The 17,054-nt window shown below is 43.0% G+C and overlaps 1 protein-coding gene across 1 annotated transcript; it reads left to right on the forward strand.

Moving 5' to 3' along the window:
- Window positions 1–1,255: 1,255 nt before the first annotated feature.
- Window positions 1,256–16,504, forward strand: si:ch211-221n20.8 (latent-transforming growth factor beta-binding protein 4). Its single transcript, XM_031786340.1, has 13 exons — window positions 1,256–1,489; window positions 7,719–7,859; window positions 8,253–8,319; window positions 8,498–8,689; window positions 8,903–9,028; window positions 9,110–9,250; window positions 9,560–9,685; window positions 13,884–14,006; window positions 14,188–14,310; window positions 14,461–14,583; window positions 15,514–15,636; window positions 15,939–16,059; window positions 16,379–16,504. The coding sequence occupies exons 2-13, from the start codon at window positions 7,731–7,733 to the stop codon at window positions 16,398–16,400; spliced, it is 1,416 nt and encodes a 471-aa protein (XP_031642200.1). The 5' UTR covers window positions 1,256–1,489; window positions 7,719–7,730; the 3' UTR covers window positions 16,401–16,504.
- Window positions 16,505–17,054: the final 550 nt, after the last annotated feature.

A 17,054-nucleotide genomic window follows, 5' to 3' on the forward strand; every position in this document is an offset into this window, starting at 1 on the left:
ACAACTGTGTGGCCAAACACGACTCCAACACCACCATTAAGTTTTCTGCTGACACAACAGTGGTAGGCCTGATCACCGACAACGATGAGACTGCCTATAGGGAGGAGGCAGTTTGGTGCCAGGACAACAACCTTTCCCTCAATGTAAGCAAGACAAAGAAGCTGATCGTGGACTACAGGAAAAGGCGAGCCAAACATGCCCCCATTAACATCGACGGGGCTGTAGTGGAGCGGGTCAAGACTTTCAAGTTTTTTGGTGTCCACATCACCAACGAACTATCATGGTTCAAACATACCATGACAATGATGAAGAGGGTATGACAAAATCTTTTTCCCCTCAGGAGACTGAAAAGATTTGGCATAGGTCCCCAGTGCCTCAAAAGGTTCTACAGCTGCACCATCGAGAGCATCCTGACCGGTTGCATCACCGCCTGGTATGGCATCTGCTCGGTATTTGACCGTAAGGCGCTACAGAGGGTAGTGCGAATGGCCCAGTACATCACTGGGGCCAAGCTTCCTGCCATCCAGGACCTATATAATAGGCGGTGTCAGAGGAACGCCCATAAAACTGTCAGAGACTCCAGTCACCCAAGTTATAGAGTGTTTTCTCTGCTACCGCATGGCGAGCTGTACCGGAGCGCCAAGTCTAGGACCAAAAGGCTCCTCAACAGCTTCTACCCCCAAGCCATTAGACTGCTGAACAATTCATAAAATTCACCACCAGACAATTTACATTGACATTGCCCCCACCTACATGTACAGATTACCTCAACCCCTGCACACTGACTCGGTACCGATGCCCCCTGTATATAGCCTCATTATTGTTCAAATTAGGTGAAATCAAAAGTTTGTTATGACCAAGTTATACTTCTTAAAAGGCACCGAATTGTTGGAATGACCCAGCTGGCAACCGGAGAGTTGTTGGCATCAACATATCAGGGGCTGCATACAGCCGTTGTGCCCTTGAGCAAGGGACCTACGCCCTAACTGCCCATGGGTCTTTGCTTTGGGGCGCTGCTCTGAGGCTTACCCTCGCTGTAGGCCCACTTCTGATGTAGGGTATATTGTGCAAGCAACCCAACAGTTAGATTAATACATATCTATTCTCTTCTAATAAATTGAAATGCTATTTTATCCTACCAATGTTTTCTGCCGCGCTCTCGGCATAACTCCCTTTCCACACTATAGTTTATGACCTCAATCAAAAGTTCAGACAGGGGACGCCGCGCCCTCAGGCAGCACTCAGAAGGAGAGCGATTTAGCTTGTTGTTCCTCCACTGCGGTTTGGGATTTAAGGAATGGGAAGTATAGAATTCCTGGACAGGATGTGGAGGAGTACAGCACAGCCCCTTACGTCGCGTTGCTGGATTGGTTTTTGAGGAAAGACAACTCCGCACTATTTATCCCGCATCTGGAGGAGATCGTGGAAGAAACGCGTAAATTGTAACCTCGCTCATCCAGTGGACCCAAATCGACTTTATCTGTTACTGGTAAGCAACTTTGTTTGATTGCATGTTTTGCTTTCTCTATACATGTCAATTTCAAACGCATTTACATGGTGCGATCTGGGATAATAACTGAATACGACTGTAACTGTAGGTTATGAATTCACGTCTGATCCGCAGTTATTGGAAGTTTTGTAGGACACTTCTTGTTATTAGGCTATAGTATATGGGTGTCGGGCAGGACATCGTATTTGGACTGCTATACGCTGAAGAGATGCGTGAAGATATTGCGCAAACGCGTTCCAAACTAGAAACAGCGGGAGTGATCATTTATTTCTGGGCATGGGCATTCAGAATACAAAAAGGCAAAGTTATTATTATGCACACAGTTCAAAAATACTTTTCCATTCCATTGCATCCCGCCAGACGCACCTTAAGTGGAAACACGTTTATTTTCTTCTGGGTAGTGACGCGGGCGTGTCATGGAGAAAGAACAAGAACGGAAGATGGTTAATAACAGGGTCTACTCTGCTGTCTCTCCATCTAGCTTTGTAGCCAGTGTTACATGTCTAGACATGAAGTCTGTAAACCTACCCCCAGCAGTTTAACTGGGTCGAATCTCTTGTCTGCTCAGCTCAGCTGTTGGTTGTTGTATTCCATAGTATGGAGGGAGCCCCTTAGGGGTCATGGTCATTTTTTATTCGTTCCCTCAATATCTAAAACAAAATAGTTCCCTCAATAATTCCCTCAATATAAAAATGTGTTCCCTCAATTTATTAATTTGTTCCCTCTGACCTCAGCTGCAGAATTCGAGTGCATGTCCATGTCATGCATTGATCTGAGTTAATTTAATTCTACTTCAATCTGGACGTGAAATACAAATATATTCTTAATTGTTTGAATGTATTATTGAGATAATCTCGTTCATTTACATACTTTTAACTCCCTTTTCAGAACCATGATTGATATGGCTGACTTGATGAATGATAGTTCAAATGACAAGCTACTCTTGATTCCTTGTGGATTTGTGTAGCCTGTCTCTATAAGAAAAGCATTCTCATTATGTACAATCAGTGGTGGGAAAAGTACCTAATTGTCATACTTGAGTAAAAGTAAATATACCTTAATAGAAAATGACTCAAGTGAAAGTCACACAGTAAAATCCTACTTGAGTAAAAGTATAAAAGTATTTGGTTTTAAATGTACTTAAGTGTCACAAGTAAATGTAATTGCTAAAATATACTTAAGTAAGTAAAAGTGCAAATCATTTCCAAATCCTTTTTTAAAATGTATGAATAACCAGCGGCACTCTTAACACTCAGACATCATCATTTACAAACAAAGTATGTCTTTAGTGAGTCCGCCAGATCAGAGGCAGTAGGGATGACCAGGGATGTTCTCTTGAGAAGTGTGTGAATTACAAAAATGTTCTGTCCTGCTAAGCATTCAAAATGTAATGATTATTTTTGTGTGTCAGGGAAAATGTATGGAGTAAAAAGTACATACATTTCTTTAGGAATGTAATGAAGTAAAAGTACAAGTTTATGCTGAAAGACAAATATAAAGAAAATATATATCGTAAAGTACAGATACCCGCAAAAAACTACTAGTAGTATTTTCAAGTATTTTTTACTTAAGTACTTTACATCACTGTGTGCAATGACAGTCCCATTCCCACTTCCCAGCTAGTACATAACATTCTGAGAACCATATGTCTCTTAGAGCTTGTTGAGTGGGTAGTTATCCTATGGTTAGTTTGCATACAACCTTCCCATAACATTCCCTACAGGTTTTTGTTATGGTTCTATTTAAAGTCATGTTCTCAGAACGTTAAGAAACAGCGCTGTTCCGTGGGAAGTACTTCAGCATAATGTTTCCTCGTGGTTGTATTTAAAGTCATGTTCTCAGAACGTTAAGAAACAGCGCTGTTCCGTGGGAAGTACTTCAGCATAATGTTTCCTCGTGGTTGTATTTAAAGTCATGTTCTCAGAACGTTAAGAAACAGCGCTGTTCCGTGGGAAGTACTTCAGCATAATGTTTCCTCGTGGTTGTATTTAAAGTCATGTTCTCAGAACATTAAGAAAACTTTCCATAAAAACCACAAGAAATCATTAGTAACGTTCAAAGAACGTTCTAAGAATGTCATTTAAAAAATATATACCTTCCGTTCTCAGGATCAACAAAACTCTCTGTCCTCTGTCTTGTAATCTTAATGAGTGCTTGTTTCCTTTGCAATAAGGTATGTTTGAAAATACTCAAATTAACAGCTTTGTTTGAGTCAAAAAAACAACATGGTATGTAAGCACCATTCTGGTGGTGCAATGGACTAATTCAATGGATAGAGAGCAGACGATCATAGTTTTGAGTCTCACTGACGCCGTGCCACAATAAATAATAAATGTGTTTGCATGATTAATGCCGAAGCAAATTCATTTCAAAGTGTCCTATCTGTGCTTGGAGAAAACAGTTAACTTAATCTAGCAGGGTAATTAAAAATATTAATGAAACATGCTCTCTATAACGTTATTTAATTACCTTTCAAATAACCTAGAATTTCCGCTCTCAGAACGTCAATAACACCTCCCAGGTTCAGTGAACCATAGAAAAACATTCTCAGAACCTTGCTGCAACCTAAAAATGTACATTCCCAGAAAAGGCTAAATGTTCACTTAAGTACTCAGTACTTCAGTTCTAACAGTCAGAAAACGTATGGCTTCTTTCCCAGAACCAATGGGAAACCAAAAATGTAAGTTCCCACAACTTCCAAGGAACCAAATGTGCTGGATTGGCCGATAGACTAACATATTGCAGCCTTAATGTAATTCTACTCACTGGGCATCAACGTTGTTTACATGTCATTTCAATGAAATTACTTTGAACCAATGTGGAATAGACGTTAAATTGACGCCTGTTCCCAGTGGGTATTTAGGTAATTACATGCTTCAAATGGTGATGATCACTAACCATTCAATAGCTTATTTCCATTTTCAGTGTTTTCCTATGCCTCTGAATCAAAAGGGCAAACATTAGTAACGGTTCTTTAGTTACCTACCCTGGCAATTAGCTCATTTCCCAGTGAACGTATTGTCATCACAACAAAGCAAATAGCTTTAGTTATGAACAAAGAGCCAGAGCCACTTTAAACCATCTTTCTGTGCATGGTAGGCTATGTTCACCTGGCTATAGCGCAGGGATGAGTGGGCTTCATTTCACCTATTAACACCGAAGCACAAAAAATGTCCATGCCTTTCCTTTCTGCCTCCTATGAGTCATATGCACGATTGTGACCATAAACACATCCAGGAGCTTGGCTGCGCCATGTTTTGCTGGACGTACAGTACCATTTGAAAAGTTTGGACACACCAACTCATTCAAGGGTTTTTCTTTATTTTCACTATGTTCTACATGGTAGAATAATAGTGAAGACATCACAACTATGAAATAACACATATGGAATCATGTAGTAACTAAAAAAGTGTTAAACAAAGCTAAATATATTTTATATTTGAGATTCTTCAAGGTAGCCATAATTTGCCTTGATGACAGCTTTGCACACTCTTGGCATGCTCTCAACCAGCTTCACCTGGAATGCTTCTCCAACAGTCTTGAAGGAGTTCCCACATATGCTGAACACTTGTTGGCTGCTTTTCCTTCACTCTGCGGTCCAACTCATCCCAAACCATCTCAATTGTGTTGAGGTCGGGTGATTGTGGAGGCCAGGTCATCTGACGCAGCACTCCATCAATCTCCTTTGTGGTTAAATAGCCCTTTACACAGCCTGGAGATGTGTTGGGTCATAGTCATTTTGAAAACATATGATAGTCCCACTAAGTGCAAACCAGATGGGAAGGCGTATTGCTGCAGAATGCTGTGGTAGTCATGCAGGTTAAGTGTGTCTTGAATTCTAAATAAATCACAGACAGTGTCAACAGCAAAGCACCTTCACACCTCCTCCGCCATGCTTCACAATGGGAACCACACATGTGGAGATCATCCGTTCACCTACTCTGCGTCTCACAAAGACACGGCGGTTGGAACCAAAAATCTCAAATTTGGACTCATCAGACCAAAGGACAGATTTCCACCAGTCTAATGTCCTTTGCTCATGTATCTAGGCCCAAGCAAGTCTCTTCTTCTTATTGGGGTTCTTTAGTAGTGGTGTCTTTGTAGCAATACGATCATGAAGGCCTGATTCACGCAGTCTCCTCTGAAGAGTTGATGTTGAGATGTCTGTTATTGGAACTCTGTGAAGCATTTATTTGGGCTGCAATTTCAAGCTCGTAACTCTAATGAACTTATTGTCTGCAGCAGAGATAACTCTGGGTCTTCCTTTCCTGTGGCGGTCCTCGTGAGAGCCAGTTTCATCATAGCGCATGATGGTTTTTGCGACTGCACTTGAAGACACTTTGAAAGTACTTGACATTTTCCAAATTGACTGACTTTCATGTCATAAAGTAATGATGGACTGTCATTTCTCTTTGCTTATTTGAGCTGTTCTTGCCATAATATGGACTTGGTCTTTTACCAGATAGGGCTATCTTCGGCATACCACCCCTACGTTATCACAGCACAACTGATTGGCTCAAACGTATTAAGAAGGTAAGACATTCTTTAAACTAACTTTTAACAAGGCACACCTGTTAATTGAAATGGATTCCAGGTGACTACCTCGTGAAGCTGGTTGAGAGTATGCCAAGTGTGTGCAAAGCTGCCGTCAAGGCAAAGGGTGGCTACTTTGAGGAATCTCAAATAGAAAATATATGTCTGGCTGTGTCGCAGCCAGCACACAATTGGCCCAGCGTTAGGGGAGGGTTTGGCCGGCTGGGATGTCCTTGTCCCATCGCGCTCTATTGACTCCTTGTGGCAGCCGGGCGCAGTGCACGCTGACTTTGGTCGCCAGCTGTACGGTGTTTCCTCGGACACATTGGTGGTGCTGCTGGCTTCCGGGTTAAGCGAGCAGTGTGTCAAGAAGCAGTGCGGCTTGGCGGGGTCGCGTTTCAGAGGACGCATGGCTCTCGACCTTCGCCTCTCCCGAGTCCGTACGGGAGTTGCAGCGATGGGACAAGAGACTCTAACTACCAATTGGGGGAAAAAAGGGGTAAAAAGTACCACAAAAAAATATATAAATACAGAATGTGTTTTTTAGGCCTATTTATTATACATGATGATCGGTACGATAATGAATCAATGTGTATATACAGCATGAGCTATTCATAAACATTGATCCTATGTACTAGTATGCCTATATGTCACCCCCCCTATGTACTAGTATGCCTATATGTCACCCCCCCCTATGTACTAGTATGCCTATATGTCACCCCCCCCTATGTACTAGTATGCCTATATGTCACCCCCCCTATGTACTAGTATGCCTATATGTCACCCCCCCCTATGTACTAGTATGCCTATATGTCACCCCCCCCCTATGTACTAGTATGCCTATATGTCACCCCCCCTATGTACTAGTATGCCTATATGTCACCCCCCCTATGTACTAGTATGCCTATATGTCACCCCCCCTATGTACTAGTATGCCTATATGTCACCCCCCCCTATGTACTAGTATGCCTATATGTCACCCCCCCCTATGTACTAGTATGCCTATATGTCACCCCCCCCTATGTACTAGTATGCCTATATGTCACCCCCCCCTATGTACTAGTATGCCTATATGTCACCCCCCCTATGTACTAGTATGCCTATATGTCACCCCCCCTATGCTAGCCCCCTATGTACTAGTATGCCTATATGTCACCCCCCCCTATGTACTAGTATGCCTATATGTCACCCCCCCTATGTACTAGTATGCCTATATGTCACCCCCCTATGTACTAGTATGCCTATATGTCACCCCCCCCTATGTACTAGTATGCCTATATGTCACCCCCCCTATGTACTAGTATGCCTATATGTGACCCCCCCCCTATGTACTAGTATGCCTATATGTCACCCCCCCCTATGTACTAGTATGCCTATATGTCACCCCCCCTATGTACTAGTATGCCTATATGTCACCCCCCCCTATGTACTAGTATGCCTATATGTCACCCCCCCCTATGTACTAGTATGCCTATATGTCACCCCCCCCTATGTACTAGTATGCCTATATGTCACCCCCCCCTATGTACTAGTATGCCTATATGTGACTTTATTACTATCATTATGATTGGTATTCTGCAGTCTAATTAACCCAATCCCCTTTCCACCTCTGTCCTTCTGTGTGTCAAGTTGTTGCCCTGCCTGTGATGTATTAAACTCTCCATCTTCCCCATAGGGTCAGGAGACGATGCCACGCTTTCGGACTCACCTTCTGGTGCTGCTGGCAGCGATATGTGTGGCAGAACCCTTTACCACCCCCAATGGCAGCGACAACGAGGTCCTGAAACACACAGAGGCGTCACTCACCAAGAGCCAGGTCAGTGACTGTCTGTGTGTCTGGGACCCTCTTCCACATCAGGGCCAGAGTTTGCTAGGCTGGTTAAACCAGACTGAACATGGCGCTGAACATGGTGAAAGGTTTCTTCATTAAAGCAATGTTAGAACATTATTGTCTGTCAAGACATTTGGAAGTCGGCTGAAGCTAAATCCTAAACCCTGGGCGCCAGGCTGATGGATCTGTGGGGAACTGTTGAATTAAGATTTTAGGTGACGTGATGCGACATGTTGCGCAGTGACTTGGTTGTCAACGTTTTCTCTGCGGCTTTTCATTCGCTGAGTAAAGCATATCACCCGATACTCTCCTGCTTTTTGAGTTGAAGTGGTGCGAGTCATTTTGAGTCGACCTATTCCTTTGTTCCTCTCTTCTCAGAACCTAGAGATTGAGAACGCCATTGGGAACTTTAGCAGAACCGAGCAGGGGGGTGGACCCGCCGCAAGTGAGTGTCTCAAGATATTGAGCCTATTATTATGTTGTTGTTGAATACTGAGCATCTTTAATCTTCTTGTCTATCTTATTTTCCTTCTGTCTCTCTCTACCGCTCTCTCTGCCACCCGCCTTTCCCCTCCACTTACTGCATCTCCGTATTCTCCTCTGATCCATCTCTTTCTCCTCAGCCCCGGCAGCCTCGTTCAACACCACATCTACCCCAGCCCCAGCTCCTACCCCCACCCCTCAGTGCCCAGGTAATCAGGTAGTGTTGGTGGGCAGCGAGGGCTGTGGATGCCCTGTTGGCATGGTGAATGTTTCAGGAGAGAACTGCACCTGCCCTGTGGGTTACACTCTGCAGCGAGCAGCAGGGTGCCTTGGTGAGTCCATAGACTTGTACTAGAAAGCTCCTATTACTTCCAAATGGTGAAAGCCCTCAATGGCACTGCCAACATGCTTTGGTCCAAGTGCACCTTCTGTCTAACTCAGTAACGAGCAGACTCCTACAGTGCGCGAGTGGTATGGTCTGTGCCACTTTTAACATGGAATCTACTGTGCTGCTCTTTTATATTGCATCTCTCGTTCTGTATCAGATGTAGATGAGTGTAAAGGGGAGGGGCCAGGGCCATGCAGTCTCCATGCCGACTGCACAAACACACCCGGCTCATACCTGTGCAAATGTGTTCGTGGTTACCTGATGGGTGCAGGAGGATGCCAAGGTGAGTGTGTGTTTGGTTTTAGAGTTATGTGATATTCTCTGTGTGTGTGTGTGTGTGTGCTTATTCATGAGTGTGTTTCAGATATTGATGAGTGTGCTCTAGCTGAAGTGACCGGGCTGCAGGCGTGTGGGTCTGGGGCAGACTGCAGGAACACCCTTGGATCCTTCTCATGTTTCTGTCCAGTTGGATACGTTATGGCTCTTGACGGACACAGTTGTGTGGGTGAGGTCTTTGTTACACGAGGGAACATTATCTGTGTGTGTGGACGTGTTTAAGGATACTTGTGGAGACCAGAAGTCCAAACAAAAATTTGACCAACTGGGGACATCTTCTAGGCCCCACAAAGTCAAATGCTATTTCTAGGGGGTTTAGGGTTAAGGTTAGTATTAGTGTCTGAATTGTGTGTGTCCACAAGGTCAGTTGTGCAAGACTGTATGTGTGTGTGTGTGTGTGTGTGTGTGTGTGTGTGTGCACTTTTTTTAGATATTGATGGGTGAATGATAGAGAATGATATATGTATATTTGTCTCAGACGTTGATGAGTGCAGCTTTGAGGAGCAGTGTCACAGGGAGCTGGGGAACGTGTGTGTGAACAACCCTGGTAGCTTCGTGTGTCAGTGTCAGCCTGGCTTCAGAGCAGAGGTCCCAGCCTGCATCGGTGAGTTCTCTTGTGGTTGCGGTCATTGTTTCTTCAGTATGTGCCAATCTTATTCAGACTGAGGCTGACAATGTAATTCAATTGTCATTGAGTTTTGTGAACGGATCAGATTGTCCGAAGCGTCGAACACAGGCGGTTGGCATAAAATGAACAGACCAGGGGCAGTGGTTCCTTTTCCGTTGTATCGTTTTACTAAAACGGGCCTTCTCTCGCCCGACAACATAACTCCAGTACAAGGAACGTCCAGTGTTGAAACACCAGCGTAACAAAACAAATCAACGGAAACTAAGTCGTTGACCAAAAGGCCGGGGCCTGAAAAAGAAAGCAAAACAACAAACGGCTACTCCTGTCTTAGACTATCGTCGACACGTAACAGTTCCAGGGGGAAGGCTTCTCTCTACCTAAAGCCTTGCCGCAGTTAACAGAGAGACAAGGTGCCCAGTCACAGAAGCTTTCTCTGAGGTTGAAAAAACTGACGTCCTCACAGGTCCCCGTCTCTAGTCTCAATCCTCCCCCAGCTCCTCTCCTGGCACACCGATATAGGAGGAAGGCACAAAGCAATTAGTGGGCCCAGCTGTGTACTAATTGGCTTTACACTGAGTACCTATGCCCTGAGGAGGGTGCTGTCGTGTCGTCTTCCTCCGGCTGGTCATTGAACTCTCACAGTATATTAAAGGCCCAGTGGAGTGTATTTTACAGTATATACGATATACATTCCCACTCTATGAGGTTGGAATAATACTGTGAAATTGTAAAAATTATGATAATGGCCTTTTAGTGTAAGAGCTGTTAGTGTCCAAATCTCTCTGCAGCAAAACGGCTACTTTTCAGTTTTCCCCTCCCCACTCAGACCACTCCCAGAGAGTCCCAGCACATTCTTGCTTGAGAAAGAGTTAGGTAATACTAGTTAGGTAATACTGTTAGAATACCACATGGCACCATCAGTTAAGTAATACTGGTAGAATACCACATGATACCATCAGTAAGGTAATACTGTTATAATATCACATGATACCATCAGTTAGGTAATACTATTATAATACCACATGATACCATCAGTTAGGTCATACTGTTATAATATCACATGATATCATCAGTTAGGTAATACTGTTATAATACCACATGATACCATCAGTTAGGTAATACTGTTATAATGCCACATGATACCATCAGTTAGGTAATACTGTTATAATATCACAGGATACCATCAGTTAGGTAATACTATTATAATACCACATGATACCATCAGTTAGGTAATACTGTTATACCACCTGATACCATCAGTTAGGTAATACTGTTATACCACATGATACCATCAGTTAGGTAATACTATTATAATACCACATGATACCATCAGTTAGGTAATACTGTTATAATACCACATGATACCATCAGTTAGGTAATACTGTTATAATACCACATGATACCATCAGTTAGGTAATACTGTTGTAATACCACATGATACCATCAGTTAGGTAATACTGTTATACCACATGATACCATCAGTTAGGTAATACTGTTGTAATACCACATGATACCATCAGTTAGGTAATACTGTTATACCACATGATACCATCAGTTAGGTAATACTATTATAATACCACATGATACCATCAGTTAGGTAATACTGTTATAATACCACATGATACCATCAGTTAGGTAATACTGTTATAATACCACATGATACCATCAGTTAGGTAATACTGTTGTAATACCACATGATACCATCAGTTAGGTTATACTGTTATAATACCACATGATACCATCAGTTAGGTTATACTGTTATACCACATGATACCATCAGTTAGGTAATACTGTTATAATACCACATGATACCATCAGTTAGGCAATACTGTTATAATACCACATGATACCATCAGTTAGGTTATACTGTTATACTACATGATACCATCAGTTAGGTAATACTGTTATAATACCACATGATACCATCAGTTAGGTAATACTGTTATACCACATGATACCATCAGTTAGGCAATACTGTTATACCACATGATACCATCAGTTATGTAATACTGTTATACCACATGATACCATCAGTTAGGTAATTCTGTTATAATACCACATGATACCATCAGTTAGGTAATACTGTTATAGTACCACATGATACAATCAGTTAGGTAATACTGTTATAATACCACATGATACCATCAGTTAGGTAATACTGTTATAATACCACATGATACCATCAGTTAGGTAATACTGTTATACCACATGATACCATCAGTTAGGTAATAATGTTATAATACCATATGATACCATCAGTTAGGTAATACTGTTATAATACCATATGATACTCGTATGATAATGTGTCACGATTGTTGTCTCGTGCTCGGCACTTGAGGTTTTGTCATCTCAGCTAGGTTTGTTGGCAATGGTATCAGAGTGTTAAAATGAATCCAAATTATGAAAATAAATGATTTTAACTTTAATATTGTATATTAAATTATATATATATATATATATATTATATATTATATATTAATGGTGCAGATACAAATGTTATAGCCTTGGGGTCCAGTAGAGTACCAAATAAGTTGTAAACAGATATAATCTGGGCACCATTAGATTATTCAGATGTTTCGAGAGGAACCGAATGGCCATGCACAAACATGGGTGTTACTGTAATTATTGGTTACGTACACTACCATTCAAAAGTTTGGGGTCACTTAGAAATGTCCTTGTTTTTGAAAGAGAAACACATTGTTTGTCAAATTGATCAGAAATACAGTGTACACCGTGTTAATGTTGTAAATGACAATTGCAGCTGGAAACAGCAGATTATTTTGTGGAATATCTACGTAGGCGTACAGAGGCCCATTATCAGCAACCATCACTCCTGTGCTCCAATGGCACGTTGTGTTAGCTAATCCAAGTTTATCATTTTAAAATGCTAATTGATCATTAGAAACCCCTTTTGCAATTATGTTAGCACAGATGAAAACAGTCGTTCTGATTAAAGAAGCAATAAAACTGGTATTCTTTAGACTAGTTGAGTATCTGGAGCATTAGCATTTGTGGGTTCGATTACAGGCTCAAAATGGCCAGAAACAAAGCCCTTTCTTCTGAAACTCATCAGTCTATTCTTGTTCTGAGAAACAATTTCATGTGAGAAATTGCTAAGAAACTGAAGATCTCGTGCAACGCTGTGTACTACTCCCTTCACAGAACAGCGCAAACTGGCTCTAACCAGAATAGAAAGAGGAGTGGGAGGCCCCGGTGCACATTTGAGCAAGAGGACAAGTACATTAGAGTGTCTAGTTTGAGAAACAGACGCTTCACAAATCCTCAACTGGCAGCGTCATTAAACAGTACCCGCAAAACACCAGTCTCAACGTCAACAGTGAAGAGGAGACTCCGAGATGCTGGCATTCTAGGCAGAGTTACAAAGAAAAAGCCATATCTCAGACTGGCCAATAAAAAGAAAAGATTAAGATGGGCAAAAGAACACAGACACTGGACAGAGGAACTCTGCCTCGAAGGCTAGCATCCCAGTTAGGTTAGCATGTGTTGCGGGTATGATACTGTATTTGTGTCACTGTCCCAATACTTTTGGAGCTCACTGTATCGTCCTCCACTGTCCCTGTCCATAAATACAGGGCACGAACCATTGATCTTCTGCTCGCAAACACACGTGACCATCCTCCTTGAAAACATTACCAACCGTTTGAGCTATACCGAAGGTAGCAATTGGATAGCTCCATCGAGACATTTCAAGCTAGCTGTGGAGTGAGTTTACGGTACATTCTTAACTCCGGTACATTAGCGTGTTAATAGCAGACCCTGCACAAGACTAATGGGTGTGCAGTAGGTTGATAACGATATCAGCCAAATATGTTGGGTTGAAACATTTAAAACATAATTCCTAGCTAATTAGAAATGAGTAATTAAGTGAATGGGCGAGGTTAAAAAAGGCAAATTGTGGCTAATTTGAATGGGTGCCAACAGCAGATTCTTACGTGTGTAACCCAGTAGACCCTTCATGACCGCCCTGAGAAGCTTCCGGTTTGTGGACCTATATGGCTCACGGTTCACGCTGGATGCTTGATTTACTGGTCCTTTGGGGTCCATGCAGGACCACCCTAAAACTGACTTATCTTCTGAGATGTAAGTATTTCTTCATTGCTTTCTCTCTCTTTCTTTCTCTTTCTTTCTCTCTCTCTCTCTCTCTCTCTCACAGATGTGGATGAGTGTAAGGAAACTCCAGATGTGTGTGCTGGTCAGGGTGTGTGTGAGAACACTTTTGGGAGTTATAAGTGTGTCTGCCAAAGAGGTTACCGGGGCAATGGCACATACTGTGAAGGTAAGAAGCAATGTCATTGCATAACAGAAATGAACATTTCTGTGGAAAATGTATTTTAGATTTAGAGAGTTTAATAGTCACAGGGTTGCAGATGTAAAGGGATGCAGATGGAATTTGATGTTGATTTGTTGACAATGACTGAATGTCCCCTCTCTCCCTCCCTCCTCTCTCTCTACTCCAGATGAGAATGAGTGTGCATCAGGGCGTCACGGTTGTGATACTAATGCTCGCTGTGGGAACATCATTGGCTCCTACTTCTGCCAGTGTTACCAGGGCTTCAATGGTGATGGCATCTCTTGCTTCGGTGGGTGAGACAGAAGCAGATGGCTTGTGTGTGGGGACGTGTGTGGATGTCTGTGCGTGTGTGCTCAAGGTGTTGCTGTACATACCATTGTTTTACTGTGCTCTACTACAGTGTATTATTATGGATGTTTGTTTATTGCCATGGTTACAGATGTTGATGAGTGTGCCCTGAGCAATGGTCACTGTGAGCACAACTGCACCAATGAGCCAGGAGGCTACAGCTGCCACTGTGGCATAGGCTACCAGCTAGCCCAGGATGGACACAACTGCTCAGGTAAACTACAGTACTGCACTGGTAAACTACAGTAATGCACTGGTAAACTACAATACTGCACAGTAAACTGGAGTACTATGCAGTACACTACAGTAAACTACAGTACTGCACTGGTAAACTACAATAATGCACTGATTAACTACAGTGCTGCACAGTAAACTACAGTACTACACAGTAAACTACAGTGCTGCACAGTAAACTACAGTACTACACTGTAAACTACAGTACTGCACTGGTAAACTACAATATTACACAGGTTAAAGGTCTCAATATCCAATCATGTCTGGGTAACAATTAAGTACCTTACTGTGATTGTTTTCGATAAAAAAAAAAAAAAAAAGAAAAAACTATTCTTAGCGAAGACTAATTTCTCAAGTAGAATTTTTCTAGGACTGTCTGGGAGGGGTCTGAGTGGGGAGGGAAAAACTGAAAACTAGCCGTTAATGGCAGAGAGGTTTGAAACTCTCTTTCTTATTGGCCTGTTAACTAATTTACCACATGGTGATGTCACCATGTAAGGCCAAAACTCCCTCCCACCAAAACAGGATGAAATTTCAGGCTGTCTTTTCAAACAGCTCTTATTCCATAGTGTGGAAATATTTATAATACACAGGGAAATCACGTTTTTCACTGCACTGGGCCTTTAACTAGAATTCACCACAGGTTAACTACTGTACTGCACTGGTAAACAACAGTACTGAACAGGTCAACTACAGCACTGCACAATTACTAGAGTATTCTACTCCATGTACAGGTAAAGAGCATATCGCTATTAACACAGACAGACAGAGTACTCTCCTTTGTGTACTCATATAGAGTAAACTACCAGTAACATATATAGAGTACATAGCTAGTTAACTACCTATAGTACACTACAGAGCTAATGAATACGCACTAACCTGAATCTCCTCCCTGCCCTTGGTCCCCCAGACGTTGATGAGTGTGTGGTGCAGAACGGGACGTGTGAGCAGGTGTGCACCAACACGCAGGGCTCCTTCCTGTGTTCCTGCCGACCTGGCTACCAGCTTCACATCGACCGCCACAGCTGTGTAGGTCAGTAGTCAGTGGGCCACTAAGACCCAGTTCAGCCTTGTTCTGGCCCAGTTCTGCTACTGTAAAACCACCTCGGAAAAGCATAGTGTAGAGTAGGATGGTAATCTATCCAACTAGACAGTATGTTAGCAGTAAAGTAGTCAGCCTAGACTCCCTAGAGTGTTGTCTTTTTTTCCGGGCTTACGTTCAGTTTTTGAGAAATGCACTTTATTTTCCTTGTCATGTGTCTGTTTGATGCCGCTAACTGTAACACAATTAGTAATTTGGTGTGTGTTCTCTCTGTGTGTGTGTGTGTGTGTTAGATATCGACGAGTGTAAGCTCCAGAACGGGGGCTGCTCCCACACCTGCACCAACACACTGGGGGGCACACGTGTTCCTGTCCCGCCCCTCTACTGCTGCACGCGGACATACCAGCTGTGTCAGTACGTCCCCCACCTTCGCCTCACCTCACCTCACCTCACTGTGTGTGTGTTTGTTTGAATTTGTCACGGTGCCCCACAAAGAAACCCAGACCGACAGTGTCCATGACTGCATCCTTATTTTTGACTATGTTGATGTGGTATTGTACTCCTGTCAACTTTCCGTCAAGTGATTTCTCTCAGTGGTCCACAAAGAAACTCAGACCTACGTTCCCAAAAGTCGGTGGTGGTGAGTGAGTAGATCAGGCCAGTGGTGTGTCTCTGCCCCATGCGTGTCTCCTGTGTGCTATGTTGCGCCGTGTGTGCTTTCTCTCCCGGGTAGATGTGACCTCGTGCGACTTTAGGAGAGGCGGCTGTGACCACGCGTGTACTGTGCGCGCCGAGGGGCTTCTCTACTGTAGCTGCAGTGCAGGATGGCAACTGGGCAAGGACCTGAGGAGTTGCCTGGGTGAGAAAGCCTCTTTATATATATATATAAAAGAGGGAAAACACTGTCCAGTCTATGAAAATATGTATGAGACATTTCCTTTACTTTGGGGTTAAAACAACAGGCTTATATGTACAGAACACCTCCAAATATGAACTTCCATGTCTGTTTCTCTACCCCTGACTTCTCCTTCTCCATCTGGCTTACTGTCTATCTGCTTGTCTGACACTTGGCGGTCTCTCTCTGTCTCAGATGTGAATGAGTGTGGGGACTTCACTAACGGTGGTTGTGAGCAGCTGTGCCAGAACCACCCTGGTGGCTTTAACTGCAGCTGCGGGGAGGGCTACGTAGCTCGTACCGACGACCCCACCAGGTGCCAACGTGAGTCTGCTGTGTGCCCCACTGCCTGATCTCTTTGAGAAGTACTATAACGAGTAAATGAACAGTAACTGAAAAAGCATATGTAATGGACAAAAGGACTGGTTTCTACTTATCATTCTATATTAGACTATTATATTTGTGTAGAGGCATCTACCACGGTTATGTAGCCTAGGCAGTCGCTCGTGGCCGC

Source organism: Oncorhynchus kisutch, linkage group LG13 (assembly GCF_002021735.2).
Source record: "Oncorhynchus kisutch isolate 150728-3 linkage group LG13, Okis_V2, whole genome shotgun sequence".
Lineage (NCBI taxonomy): Eukaryota > Metazoa > Chordata > Actinopteri > Salmoniformes > Salmonidae > Oncorhynchus > Oncorhynchus kisutch.